The sequence below is a fragment of the Cydia pomonella genome, chromosome 1, assembly GCF_033807575.1.
Source record: "Cydia pomonella isolate Wapato2018A chromosome 1, ilCydPomo1, whole genome shotgun sequence".
Classification (NCBI taxonomy): Eukaryota; Metazoa; Arthropoda; class Insecta; order Lepidoptera; family Tortricidae; genus Cydia; species Cydia pomonella.
Window position 1 is genome coordinate 49,549,214 of NC_084703.1, and position 15,327 is coordinate 49,564,540.

At 39.7% G+C, this 15,327-nt stretch overlaps 1 protein-coding gene and 1 long non-coding RNA gene across 3 annotated transcripts; both read right to left on the bottom strand.

Annotated features, from left to right (window-relative positions):
* Nucleotides 1-970: 970 nt before the first annotated feature.
* Nucleotides 971-7,085, bottom strand: LOC133525860 (uncharacterized). The gene is made up of 2 exons (XR_009800643.1): nt 4,608-7,085; nt 971-3,002 (listed from the first exon to the last, which is right to left on the bottom strand). It is a non-coding gene; the product is annotated as an uncharacterized LOC133525860 (long non-coding RNA).
* Nucleotides 7,086-8,500: 1,415 nt separating this feature from the next.
* LOC133529785 (beta-1,3-galactosyltransferase 5-like) lies at nt 8,501-15,060 on the bottom strand. 2 transcript variants are annotated; one of them, XM_061867597.1, is made up of 4 exons: nt 14,769-15,060; nt 11,154-11,332; nt 9,862-10,528; nt 8,501-8,686 (listed from the first exon to the last, which is right to left on the bottom strand). In XM_061867597.1, the coding sequence occupies exons 2-4, from the start codon at nt 11,304-11,306 to the stop codon at nt 8,523-8,525; spliced, it is 984 nt and encodes a 327-aa protein (XP_061723581.1). In that variant the 5' UTR covers nt 11,307-11,332; nt 14,769-15,060; the 3' UTR covers nt 8,501-8,522. The 2 variants fall into 2 exon arrangements, with proteins under 2 accessions (XP_061723581.1, XP_061723589.1); XM_061867605.1 differs by lacking the exon at nt 14,769-15,060 and adding an exon at nt 14,660-14,700.
* Between the last annotated feature and the right edge of the window lie 267 nt (nt 15,061-15,327).

Here is a 15,327-nt window from a genome sequence, read left to right on the forward strand (position 1 = left end):
CCTATCCTGTGCCATATGCCTAAGTACGTACTTTTGAAATTGCAATTTTTTAATTTAATTTTGTATTTATTTAATCATTAATTTTGCATCTACTTCATCTCACACTTCTCGTCATCAGTCGACATACCGCACATTGCAATCAGCGAAGTCTCGAGCTCCCAATGTGCACTGATAACATTATCAGTGTCAAGTACTGACTGAATTAAAGTATTTCGTATAGGTGACGTCATGATGTAGGTACAGTGTGGTGAAATTGGTACTAACTTTCCTCTTGTAGTGAGAGTTACTTCTGTTGTATTAGCCATAAATATTTTGATTTTAAGATTTTTCAAATATGAAATAATTGGTACGCCAGACGAAATATCTACAGCATTCTATGATGTAACTGATGATGATGCCAACGGCCACTTTCTATCACCGCACCGCTCGCCGTCGGCAGGGAGTTCATCCTCACACCTTAGAACCTAAATGGTCGCGTACTGTGCGGTTCAAGAGGAATTTCCTCCCGCGGACGCTCCAACTGTGGAATGAGCTCCCTTCCGAGGTTTTCCCGAGGGTCTACAGTATGGGGTTCTTCAAAAAAGGAGTGTACAGGTTTTTAAAGGGTCGGCAACGCGCTTTTAACACCTCTGGAGTTGCAGGCGTCCATAGGCTGCAGTGACTGCTTATCATCAGGCGGGCCGTATGCTTGTTTGCCACCGTCGTGGTTAAAAAAAAAAAACTGAAAATTGTTCTTTTAGCACTTTAGTGGAAGTATAAGTAACAGGTTTTATTCTTCAATTTAGACATATTAAAGTCACATATTTTTGTCAAAAACAATTTCGTTGAAGTATGTACTTAACTACTTAATTGTAGAAAACGTATTTTGTTTATTTTTATATCTGTGTCTAAAAATACCTACTAAGTTAGCGTTATTCATAGAAAAATTTAATTGTACCAACATTTTAACATTTATAATAAAACTCAAATATGTACACATATTTTTTTATTGCAAAACCCAATAATAAACAGTTGTGTTTGTGCTTATTTATATTTCATAATTTACATTACAAGATATAGAGCAATCAAAATTTACATTTTCAGTTTTAGTGTCCGAAGCTATTTAGCCCTTATAATTTTGTGACAATATTAGGAAACCACATATTAGTAAAATAAGATAATTTTAAAATGCACTTCGTAAAGTAATACAGTTTTATTATGGAAAATGTTGACTTACAATCGATTGTAGGAAATCATCTTTTGCAATAAACATGCCCATGTGCAAGGTATAGAGCAATCCAGTTGTGCAATATTCAGTCTACTGTCAATAAAGTTTACAACTACCTACAGTAGAACCCGTTGAAGGATGACTCACGCTAGACCGGGCTGGGGCCGGACCGGAGCGGCCAACACTTCATTTTCGTATTCGAGTACATTTCGTAATTCAATTTTCGCAAGATTAACAATATTATAAGAAAATCAGAGTTTAATTTCTTCACCATAATTAATACCAACGACATATAGAAATGTACTTTAAGGATAAAACATTTTTTAGAAGATATATATATATTTTTTTTATATTATAGGACATTATTACACAAATTGACTAAGTCCCACAGTAAGCTCAATAAGGCTTTTGAGACTCACATTGCTGATTCCTACAGATTTTTCTTACGTTATTATCTAACGTAAACGTCTGCCGATTCCAAAATAAGTTCGAAGTAAATGAAAGATCACAGACAAGCTTCCTTGGGCCTTCCTCGCATCCGCGGCGGCAAGCGGAGGGCGACCAACGGCCGAAACACTAAGTATAGACAACACTCGTAACGAACCAGTTGTAAGTATCGCCCTTCACAGGCCCCGCGAGCTGCCGACACGAGCATACAGAAACTACAGTTCAACGCTTCGGTCTGGATCTGTTCTCTTCAAATGTGACTGGCTCACGCAGGAAATAACTGTCGGTTGCTAAGAACACTTGACTACCAACAACTAAGTTAAGCGAACATGTTTGGTTTTAAAAGGCACATTTTTCGAAAATATTTTATAAAACCTGCAAAGATTTCTATAGATCTCTATGCGGCGTACGACGTCAATAACAAGAGACCAACGACTTACGAGATCGAGAGTTGTTATTTGTTAATCTCTTCCAGATTTCTGCCCGATGCCAGGAATGGAGCAAAGAGGGGCCACTCTGGTCCAAGAGAGCGCGTACCCGTGGGTCGCGCGGGTGATACACGTGCGGCACAGCTCTATTACACCGACGGCTACGGTCTGCGCGGCGGCCGGGATCCAACCGAGAGGTTATAACAGCTGCCAGGTGTATTGCCACATACGTCAAATAATAATCCTTAATTAATTAGGTATAAGCTTTAGTGTGACAGTTATAGTTATAGTTAACAGTTCAGTTCGATAGTCACTACAAATTACGATTTAGTGACCACCTGTAGGTGTTAGTGTTACGTAACTGTGGTGTTAAATTTCATATTTGTTAGCTGTTTAATAACAAACTTTTAACCTGTTCAGAATGTTAAGTTTTTATGGAAGTGAAATACTGATTGTTTATTTGTATACGAAGCTCCTTATCACGCAATCCTTTTTAGGTCTCGAAGAAGCTCTAAAAAAAAGCTTTCAGCGACAATTTTTTGAGTTGTATGATTTAATATGTGGTACTTTCATGCAGTTCTTCTGTTTTAAAAAAGTCTCAACGTAGAACCGAAACCTATCCAAGCTAGACAACATGCACGCGAGCAACTCGTTGTGTGACAAAATACTCCCATTGGTGGACAACTCTGACAATTACTGGCCCCCTGCGTCCACTTCTGCGACCCGCTGCAACACTTCAGCAACAACGCCACATGCCACCGCTACCTGTTCGGGCTGGGGCAAGTGGTGCTCGATAAAGATGACCAGCGAGTTGGTGTCGTCACGTGGACGTGTGGGAGCAGTGCTCGGGACAGGGCTAGGAGAGGCGATCTGCCGCTCCCTGTGGTGGTGGCGGCGCCCGACGCTGTTTCGCGCCAAATCTGAAACGTGCATTAATTTGCTTAGAGAAAATAATTTAAAGGAAACTTGCATTTCTTATGTCTAACCACTGAGTGACAGAACACACCGAAATAGCCTGATTTGTATTGACACCCCACGGACATACCTTTTATAGTAGGTTCTAAAGCATTCACTGACAAACCTAAAAGATTTTTGGTAATTGACATCTTTGCCTCACATATTTTATATTTCATTCAATTATTTGTAACACAAATTTAACACTGCCTTTTTATCAGCATAATGTAAAAAGTTGAATGATCTATCAACCGGACAACAAACTGATGGATCTGAGTTTGATTGATCGTGAATTGAGTATTATTATTATTCTTCTTACTTCATAGACAGGTTTTTTACAATATGGATATAAAAGTAAAATATAAAAACACATTTAAAAAAATACAAAACACATATAAACACATTGTAAAAAACCTAACCTAGGGTGCTGCCAGCAGCGGGGCAGGGCCCAAGCTGCCGGTGGTCAGGGCCGCAAAGAGAGGAACCGCCGGACTATCCGCGCCGTGTCCAAGATCACCGCCTTCTGCATCTGACCCTTGATCCAACCACCTAGCGAGAGTCTCTCAAGGTGCTGGTCGAGACTCTTCGCTATGAGACCGTTCGCTGAAACGACTATCGGGACAATGATCGTCGAATCGACATTCCACATGGCGGTTATCTCGTGAGCCAAGTCTAGGTACTTACTGGACTTGTCCTTCTCGGCTTTCACGAGATTCTCATCATGAGGGATGGTGATGTCGACGAGCACGGCCCGGCGTTGCGATCGATCTATTATCACTATGTCAGGCTTATTGGCTACAATAGTCCTATCAGTGATAATAGATCGATCCCAATAGAGCGTGGCACGACCATTTTCGAGAACTGGCGCAGGTGAGTACTTGTAGTACGGTACTTCGCGGTCCACAAGGCCGTATAGAAGAGCAAGTTGCTGGTGAATAATCCTGGCTACGAGATTATGTCTGTGCAAGTACTCGCCGTTAGCAAGATGAGAACAACCGGAAATTATGCCTGAGTGACTCTCCGGGACGGCGGCATGCCCGACAAATGTCGACCGTACCGTCCTTCAGGATATATTTCCGATAATTGTTCGTCATCATCACTTCGTCCGCAATTGCACAGGTAAAACCCTCGGTTTCTCCGAAAAGGTCTCCGAATCGTAACCAGTTCACCGACGCGAGCAGGTCCACGTCGGGTCCCGTGAGGGCCTTGTAGAACCGCCCGTGTAGCACCTTACTCTCCCATGCCGCCTTGCGATCCGCAGTACTTAGTACCACAGGTTTGCGCCAGTTCTCGTTTGCCAAGGAGAGCGGCGTAAGGTTCCTGTCTACTGTCACCACATCACGATGCATCCCACACTCGTTGTTAAGGAAATAATTCCTGAGATTGCACACCTCGCGGTTGTGGAGATCTTTGGCGTTTAGGAAGCCTCGACCTCCACACTTCCGTGGGATGTACAATCTCATAACTGACGAGCGTGGGTGTCCCCACGCAAGCCTATCAAAAGACCGGGATTTATAGGCCCGTGAAATCCAAGGAGATACAATAATATTAATTTTAACTGTAACACTTACCCGAAAACATGCAAAAGGCCCCCGCGACTGAGCGCCGCCGGGGCCTTTTGGAAAACGCGCAATGAAGTAAAAATCAACTGACTGCTTTATGTAAATGATAAATGTGGAATGACAACACAGAAATAATACGATGCTTATAAAACTAAGTTAACAATCAATAAAACTCCCAACAATAACTATAAAGATAAATATTATAGTTGAGAAATTGCGAAATAATAGAATTACACAATGCAACAAATTCAATCTTCGTACAATCAGCGGCAGAGGTACCTGACCGGGCGAGGTATTCACAATTACCTGCACGCGCTCTTATGTTCGCGATGGTAAGGTTGTATTAAGATCATTTGACCACCCCGCCCGCATATCAATTTCTACCACTGAATGTACCTTACTAAATTATTTGCAAGGCCAGTTTATTAACAGTGTTGCAATATTAAACACCGATCACTTAAAAATATTATACTTACTCGTAGTACAGTCTGTATAATAAATATGAGAAAGTAACCCTGTCTGTCTGTTATCTCTTTAGACTTGAACCAAAAAGATTATGGAGATAGTTGGAGTCATAGGATAATTTTTAACAGGAAATATATCAGTTTACGCAGACAAAGTCGCGGCAAAACGCTAAATAAGTTTATAAATACATCGCAATATATTACGTGAGATGCAGCGGTTCTCACTCCGTGGTGTGTAAAAAAAAGAACGCAATATATCTCTGGCCTTTCCATGTTTCAAGGCCTTAAGTTTAGCAAACTTGTCTCGCAAATAAAAATAAATAAAAATAATAAATAATAATAAATAAATATTATAGGACATTATTACACAAATTGACTAAGTCCCACAGGAAGCTCAATAAGGCTTGTGTTGAGGGTACTTAGACAACGATATATATAATATATAAATATTTATAAATACTTAAATACATAGAAAACACCCATGACTCAGGAACAAATATCCATGCTCATCACACGAATAAATGCCCTCACCAGGATTTGAACCCGGGACCATTGGCTTCATAGGCAGGGTCACTACCCACAAGGCCAGACCGGTCGTCAAATAAATGCATGTCTGAATTGCAGAATAGTTGCTTTGATCCTGGTGATAGGTGGTTTGGTTTGGATGGATGTGCTTTGGCTTTCGGTCTAGGCTCTAGCCATACAACTAAATCTTAAGCTTTTATTAAATAACTTATTTCCCAATAAGATTTAATCTTACCGTCAATAAATTTATTTCCTTTTCCCTGTAAAGATCAGAAAGATATAAAACTTGAAGCACAAGTGGCGATATTAAACTTGAAGAACCTGCGCCAACAATTTCTCTGCAGGACAACTTTCTTATCTTATGTCTCTACTCTGAGTTTGCAATTGTATTCTTTCCATCCACTAGCGTTTGAGCCAGATAATGTTTTAATCAGTATCTTAACTCGCTCAGAAATTGGCTTAGGAGTCGGCATTCGCACTATTTCCCCTCTGCCGAAGCATAACGCGGTGCGTGTTGTGACTCGTCCGTACACAATAGAGATCGAGGTGTGCAACATTTGTCTTTGACACGTGTCATTTTCTATGTATTTCTGTCGTCATTACAGATTGGATTTTGTATGTAGTAAGGGAGAAGTGCGACTGTGTGCACGTTTTGCCCCGTTAAAAATGGAAGAACAATTTGTACGGTAAGATATGGCTTGGGTTCCTCCTTTGCGATGTGTCGGAAGCCGGTGTTGCTCGAAGGAAATTTTAGTCAAATAATAACCAGACAGTACTTAATTGGAAAGAAATACTCACGCTAGAACGGCCAGGGTCCAGGTCGAGGCTTCCGACACTTGCCCACGGCCCAGACCGGGACCGTTCCAGTGTGAGTCATCTTAAATTTAAAACATATCTGATCTAAGAATAGTATTGACAATAGTTTGAAATTATAACAAGAAGAATACTGATGTGCCATTGAAACATTTTCAGAATTGCGAAAAAAACCCGAGGTTAACCGGTTAAATCTGGATTTTCCATGGGTACCTGTATAATTTACTATTTAATGTACCTGACAACCACTTGTCCAAGCAGTGTCTCCGCTGGCAATCGACTAGCAGTAGACGGTCAGGGCGGCCTCGTACCACATGGAGGCCATCAGTTGAGAAGGAGGCCAGGCCCAACTGGACTCGGCTGGGAAGAGCTGGAAGTAGCCGCCCAGGATCGCACCAAATGGAAAAATTGTCTGCGAACCCTATGTCCCTAATGAGGGATAACAGGATTACATCATCATCATCATCACCTGTATAATTTGACACTGGGTTAACGGTTTAACCGGTTAATCTCAGGTTAATGGAATGTCAAGTGTCGCTTAGAAACAAATTTTGGGAACTTCTCATGTATATGTTTGAAATTTCCGTTTTATAAAATGTTGTTGTTGTCCTAAAACACCCCAGAGGTGCAAAGGACCTTCACAATCTCGCGCCATGCCTTTCTATCTTCAGCTCGCCTTCTGGCCTTGCTTAATCCGACCGCTCGTAGTTCACTTGGGAGGGATCGTTGCCAAGAGTGTACAGGGCGCCCTACTTCTAAATATAATATCCATGAAAATTCCCAGTTATTACTGGAAATATTTTAATGTTTAGGATTTTTTTGCAACATACACATTAAGTAGAAACACGATGGCACGTATCTCAAAGCACTTAGGTGTTAACGAGTTTCATAGAGGGTATGGACTTAGAGAGATTCTTACAGATTTTAAGCACTGTACTTGTTTCAAAGTACTGAGTGTTACTTAAACTGTGGATAATCGAGGGAATTACTGCAGCTACTTGTTCAAATGAAAAAACTTCGAGCCCTGACTCCCGATGTTGCGCTATTACTGTCAAATTTACATTAGGTATTACTTTCAAACCCTGAATGACGGATTACTGTCAAAAGCCCGATGCGACCTTTCAAACCTTCAAGAAAAGAGCGTAATCCCATCTTAAAGGCCGGCAACGCGCTTGCGACTCCCCTGGTGTTGCGGGTGTCCATGGGTGGCGGTAGTCGCTTGCCATCAGGTGATCCGTCTGCTCGTTTGCCTCCTATATCATAAAAAAGCGAGCTCGGAAAAAAGTGGCCAAAAGCGTGTAGATTCATGCTTAGTGTAAGTTTCTGTAGCGCTAGTTCGAACAAAATCTGAAAACATTAAAAATCCATAAGCGCTATCACAGACTAACGGCCCGATTCGAATACTTTTTTGTATGGGAGCCCCCTTAAATATTTATTTTATTCTGTTTTTAGTATTTGTTGTTATAGCGGCAACAGAAATACATAATCTGTAGAAATTTCAACTGTCTAACTATCACGGTTCATGAGATACAGCCTGGTGACATACGGACGGACGGACAGCGGAGTCTCAGTAATAGGGTCCCGTTTGACCCTTTGGGTTCAGAACCCTATAAAAGAAATAAGATGATAAGTTATGTCGCTTGAGCACCCCGAGGTGTACAGTCAGCATCAAAAGTAGCGGATCAAACAACGCTTCAAACGTTTCTACCATTCTGTAACAGCTTAACATGAACTGACAAGTTCTATATTTAGACCCATTTAGGCTCTAAAATATATACTTATGGATGTGAATTTTACAGATTTACCTACATTTAGAAAAAATATTCGGAATATCAGATACTTTTGGCGCGTTGTTTCATCCGCTACTTTTGATGCTGACTCTACAGTACCGACGTAGTACTGCAGGCAAGCCTACCTTATCGAGTATCATAATTCATCATTTTTTATACATTTACGTGCTAGCAAGTGCTGAGCCAAGCCTAAAGCATTCGAAAAGCATTGGTTGCCGAAAAGCAGTATCCTGCTGCAGCTACAGTGCCGGCACGTGATCGGCTTGATAATTTATAAACAATACGACTAGACTGGCTGAATAAAAATCAATTTCTAATGTGGATAATGTATGTCAGCAAGCGATGTCCGGGTCGAGCAGCATGGCCCAGCGCGCGTACTGTTCGTGCAGCCGCGCCTCCATGACAACGGCGCGGCGCGCGGCGCACGCGTCGCCCTCCGCCAGCAGCAGCTCCGGCGAATGCGCGACGCGGACGCCGGCGCGGGCGGCAAGCACTCCTGCAACACGACCCGACAGATATAGCTTCACAATATATTACTTAGGTATTAATTATTAATTGACTTTTCTGGAAATTTTTGGCTATTTTACATTCTTTTGACTATGTTTTCTGTCATTTCTTAATAAGCGATTTCGTGTACACTGTAAGTTTGTATTAAAAATGAAATAAAGGAAAACGTACGAGGTTGCCCACTAGTAGGTATCTTAATAATTTCTTATGTTTTTCCCCCTTTATTGTTTTTTGTTTATTCATATAGCACACAAGCTTACAGTTTACATACCAAAGTGTTTACATGTTAAATAATAATATTCAAAGGTATTTAAGTAAGTAAGTAAATATTCTTTATTGCACCAACAATTATACATTTACAATATACACAAAAAGTTATACATTAAAAACTAGATACAATCACTTAAAAACATATTGAGCTGTATGAAAACGAGCTTGGTGAGTCGTAAAAGACATCGATATCAGTTGAGGTCGTTGAGGAGTGAGAGTGCCCACCCACGGCGAACAGTCTTCTCGGCGTCGCGGCGGCAAAGCTTACACGCAAGTTTTCGGCGCTGGAGCGAGCAATCCTATCCGCTTAAGAACCTTAACATTACTTTATTAAGTTCCCAATTTCACGAAGAGCATCGTTCCATTTAATTGAAGTATTATACTTTAACCCACACAGAAAGAATAAAAGACTAAAATACGATTATCATATTAACCACCCTAGTCAAACTATTCTCAATTCAAGTAGGTAGCACTATCTGCACTATTCCAAAGTTGAATCCAGTAGCCAGAATCGAAGAAATCGAGGAAACTCTTCAAATATTATACGCACACCTGGAGTGGATTGTGTATTCATAAAACCTAACCCGTGCATTTACATTAGGAAAACTACATTTGGTGAAGTGGAACTGCTGATGAATGGTCATAAAATGATGGAATGTTGTTTTGAAGTCAGCAGTCTAAGTTGTAGTTAGTCTGTTACATTGGATTGGAGATAAATGAGCACGAGAACCAAGGTTCAGTAGGAACAAGGTTGATATGGGTCAAAAGATTGTGGTGAAGCCCAGTCAAGATAGCGTTGAATGCGAAATGCTTAAAAGTGGTTGTCTTTCGGCATATGATAATGGTGGTAGCATATAACAAGGAAGATAATCATGACTTTATCGTTTCACTTACCCATAAACACATCTTCTAGACGCACGAACCGCGCGCCTGGAGCAACGCGTAGCAGCGCCGGCGCCGCGTCGCCACTCACCAAATACCCATGCCCCACTGCATACGTCGGGTACCTCGACTCAGGATACTCTTCCTTCGGGACGAAGTACTTGAACCGCTTGTCTCGCGGTGGCTTTATATCCTCCAACACTTCCCCCCAAATCGTGTTAGTTGAGTTGTGGTCTTCGATAAAGCTGAGCAGCTGTTCGATGTTAACGAACATGTCGTCATCCGTTTTGAAATAATGAGGAGCTAGCGGGCAGTAGGCCGTGAACCATTCCAGCATCGAAAGTGATTTTAGGGGTAGATTGAGGTAAGTATCTTCGAAGCGGGCTTCGATGAGGTCTTGATAGCGAGCGTCTTCGTTGAGTATTGCCTTGCGCAGGTGCGGAGGCGAGGCGCCGAGCAGGAAAGCGAGCGCGACGTGGTTGGGGCGCGCCGCTAGCGCCCAGGTGGCGCGGATGGCATCGCGCTCTGCGCGGTGCGCCGGCGCGGAAGCCACGAGGATCACGAGGCTGGTGCGCGCGCCGCGGTCAGGGCACAGCTCGCTGTGGGCTCCCGTGTATCCTGCTCTGTAGCGAGATCGCATCATCATCGCGCGAGGAACCGAGTTTGGGTCATCGAATACCTAGGGACAATAATGTGTCTTTTGAATAACAACTTTTGACTAACCAGTCAGCTTGCAAAATTGTGTAAAATATTGTATAATTGAAAAGAAAATGGCTCATTGGAAAATGTTTCTACAGTTACAAAGAATTTATTGAACAAAAAGAAATAAAATAATATGTATATACTGACTAATTTATAATAATTGAATAATATGTAAGTTGTGACCTGTAAGTTATTATTACCAATAAAGAATGTCTATGTCTATGTCTGAATTATTATTATGTATGTCTTTTGAACACAAGCCTTGTTGAGCTTACTGTGGGACTTAGTCAATTTGTGTAATAATGTCCTATAATATTTATTTATTTATTTATTTCGAACTTGACATACATAGGTAACAATGACTTATGTATTTATACAATGAATTGTTGCTAAATATTTTTCATGTCACTAACTATATGAGGTCACTGCAAAATCTACTGACTTGTAAAAGAGCCCTTGAGCCCTACTTGCAGAATATTTTTAAAATTTTGGAGTTATTAAGTTAAGTACCTACACTAGCTCCAGTAAATTAATACGAAAAAATGTTTGTAACTATCTTGTCTATTTTGTTCAAACCTGTTGAACGCAAATAAAATATATACTTCCTCAAATTCTTCCTCTTCGTTTTCCCAGACGGCCAGCATCATAAACACGAGCATCGTGACGAGTAAGAACAATACAATCGTACTATAGTAGTATTGTTTGCCTCGTTCGCGAGGCAACCACAGGGTCCGCTCGGCGTTTATGGGATGCATGAGCGAGGCAGCTAGCGTATGTTATCCTGCAAAGATGAGAGTTAGTAAGCAATGCGATTGTATACAAGCACAGCCTGCCTCGCTCACGAGACAAGCATAACGATCGCTCGGGTTTTCGCGGCTACATGCGTGAGGCAACTGTAATCCTCTAAAACACCAGATTCGGTGGGAATAGAAACGTGGTGTATTCAAGACGGTACACAAGATGGTCGGTCGCTTGTTGCTTCTGTAAAGTATACCTACTGGCCATTCTCCCCCAAGAATCTTTTCGACGACCGCTCGAGCGTCACTAGTCTTCTAAACTTGATATCTGTGCTATGATGTGACAACTAATATGAAAGCTGCTCTCATTTTATTACGGTGGTAAGAAGTGGTGAAGAAACCAATTTCCTTGACAGTATCGTTCGTGAACAGATAGGTCCACCTCGTTGGGAACATGGGGGTGTGTCCATCGTTCTATGATCATCAAGAAATATTCTGCCTCAGCGGCAATCGTTTCTCTACTAGCAGTGAAACTTAAATCTGACATCTGATTTCTAATTTGATATTGATGCGATATAGTAGAAACATTATTATATACAAAGAAATAAGAAAGCCGAGGTCTTTCTAAAATCAAGATTACACTTTAGGAAAATGTAACCGTGTGACCACAATGCAGTATCTCTAAGTATAACTATCTCTAAGTATAACGAGACGACCGGTTTGGCCTAGTGGGTAGTGACCCTGCCTACGAAGCTGATGGTCCCGGGTTCAAATCCTGGTAAGGGCATTTATTCGTGTGATGAGCATGGATATTTGTTCCTGAGTCCTGGGTGTTTTCTATGTATTTAAGTATTTATAAATATTTATATATTATATATATCATTGTCTAAGTACCCTCAACACAAGCCTTATTGAGCTTACTGTGGGACTTGGTCAATTTTTGTAATAATGTCCTATAATACTCGTATTTATTTATTTATTTATATTTATTTATTTTTATTTATAACTAATAAGTAAGTATTCCATAATTCAGTTTTCTTACCAAAACGCTTGTTATTATCGTAGTCCACATTTAGCGTCAAGTAGCAACTTTAGTACCGCTACTTAACACTAGATGTCACGAGTATTGCGACTGACGAAAAGTGTATTGCTAAACAATTTACAACTAATATTACAAGCAGAAGGAGTTGAAAATAGAGTTACAGTTAATCCAGTTATAGTATCTAGATAAGATATAATATTCTGTATTACTTGATGGCTTGGAAACGCTTCTCACTGCACCCACCTTGATTTTTTTCTGTTTGACCCTATGCTGGACTGGTTGAGAATGCCATGCGTCATGAAGTCCGCCATTTGTACCTTTTTTGTTGTGCAATAAAGATTAAAATAAATAAATATTAGCTGAAAATTGTTTTCATTCGTCGCGACATCTATTGTCAAGTAGCAGTATTAATAAATCCGCTACTTGACGCTAGATGTCGACTACGAAAATAATAAGCGTTTTGGTAAGAAAACTAGGAGTGTGCACTCTATGCTTACTTATTTCTCTAAGGTAAGTATTATTGCAGATATTGCAGAAGCGGTGATGGCCGAGTGGATACGACGTCCGACTTTCAATCCGGAGGTCGCGGGTTCAAATCCTGGCTCGTACCAATGAGTTTTTCGGAACTTATGTACGAAATGTCATTTGCTATTTACCACCAGCTTTTCGGTGAAGGAAAACATCGTGAGGAAACCTGCATACATCTGCGAAGACATTCAAAGGTGTATGTAAAGTCCTCAATCCGCATTGGGCTAGCGTGGGGACTATAGCCCGAGCCCTCTTGCACATGAGAGGAGGCCTGTGCCCAGCAGTGGGACGTATATAAGCTGAATTATATATATTATAAGTATTATTGCATAAAACTAAACGACTATGTTGAGCCTTAAGGCTCGAGCCATCATTTCGACAAGCTTCATTAAGATGTAAAGAGCCTCTTAATGGAGGATCTTAATTTAGCCTCCACGGGCTTAACCTTTAAAAGCTCTGTTCAATTCTTAATACACCTATACATGTTTCATTATTTTACTATTAGAAAGTGGTCAGTTGAATTTTGTATCTCCTTTTTACATACGATAATGAGAATTTTCTGAAAAACCGTGTATCTTTTATATTATTTCAGTACATATGGTGCTATTTTACCGCACTAGTGCGATAATTAGCAACTTTTTATTTATTTAATTACTTTTCACGATAAAAGAGTATACCTACATTTTCAGAAACGTTTGTTAGTCGTAAACCTCGAAATCAAAAAATCCTTGTAGCTTTCGCGTTTCGTCGTGATAGCGTATTTTGTTGTAGCGTGTAATATCGGTGGTATATTTTGTTACTCGCATATATTTTTAATAGATTTTTACAACAGTAGCAAATTTTAATGTAGCATGTATTATCAATAGCCTATTTACTTAAGTAGCTGCATATATTTTCAATAGATGTTTATAACAGTAGCAAATTTTGATGTAGCATGTATTATCAATAGCCTATTTAGTTAGCCGCAATTTTTTTTTGTTGCATTTTACCTGTGTCGCATATTGTTGTACTGTATTGTATTAAAAAATTGTATTTCGTTATTCATCCAGCCTACTTTACTCCATTCAATTCAATTTGCTTATACAATACAATACAGAAAAAAATACTCTCGGCCCGATTTGAAGAATGTGATACGATAACGATAAGTTCTGGTTTAGATAAATTCTCATTTAGATATCGTTTGTATATTAGGTACGTGATATTATATCACCTAATTAATTTGTATATATATGTACGTACATAGAAATATTTACCTAGAAAAGATCGTCGAATACTATAGAAATTAAAGCAATTGCCAAAAATACCTATTATAATCGTGTGAAATCAAAATGACTTATATAGTGCATAATGTACAATTATTAAGAGGCTGTCAATACCTAAAGCGCGCACACTGTCTATTTGTATCGGAGTAAATGAGATAGCACTGTCGTATGGGCCTGGGCAAGGGAATGATAAGAAAATTATTTAAATAAATAAAAGTGGATTATTAGTGTAATATTTTACTCGTTAGCGGTTTAGATATAAATGTTTTGAAATTGTGATTTTAATTGCAGACCCATAAGTCAAAACAATAAAGACATAGAACCGTTTAATTGTGATTTTAAGACCAATCTTTGAAATTATTTTCTATCGAGCCGATTTCGTTCAATCATGTATCGAGTACGACCACGGTCTTTGAAATATAATGAATATTAACATATATTTTACTTACTTTACTAAAACACATAGTCTTTCTTAAAAAACTGTTTAAGTAACATCAATTTCAAGGACATTGGGTGTTGACAGCCCCTTAAGTACGTACCTATGTACCTTTAAGTTTACCTCCGGGTCTGTTCAGAAGGCCATTTCCAACACTAATTATTGTTATTAGATAACCGAATGGACCCCGGACTCCTTGAAAGCAAACTCACCGCTAAAACGACTGAATTAAATAGTAATTTATAAAAAAATTGTTATTGCCACTGTTGTGCGTGAAGGAACAGAGAAATATTTGATATTAGATATCATTATGGTCATTCATAATTAAAGTAATCGCAACTAATGACCGACACAAATGATACTTAATTTATATTTTAAGGTAATTAATGAATTTAACATATAGGTAACAAGATAAGAGTCGAGCCAGAATCGTTGGTTTGTATCGTGGTGCTGGACGAACGTAAACGGCCGGATTCGAAGAATGATTAAGACACGTTTAAGATCTTGGAAAGATCGATAACTAAACGACATGTCCAAATTAACGTTTATTTCGATTCCGCTGTGATCCCAATAAGATCTATCTACGATAATTCTAACGTCAAAGTGACATTGGTTGCCCGAATCGAGCTGCTTCTGTCAATTATACGACATACACACGATATCTAAAATTTATTTATCGTATGGAATTTTTTTAGTTACTGGATTTAAGTTGAATATTAATTTAGAGATGAATGTTTGCACTCTTCAGATACTCGATGACCCTTTCACTAA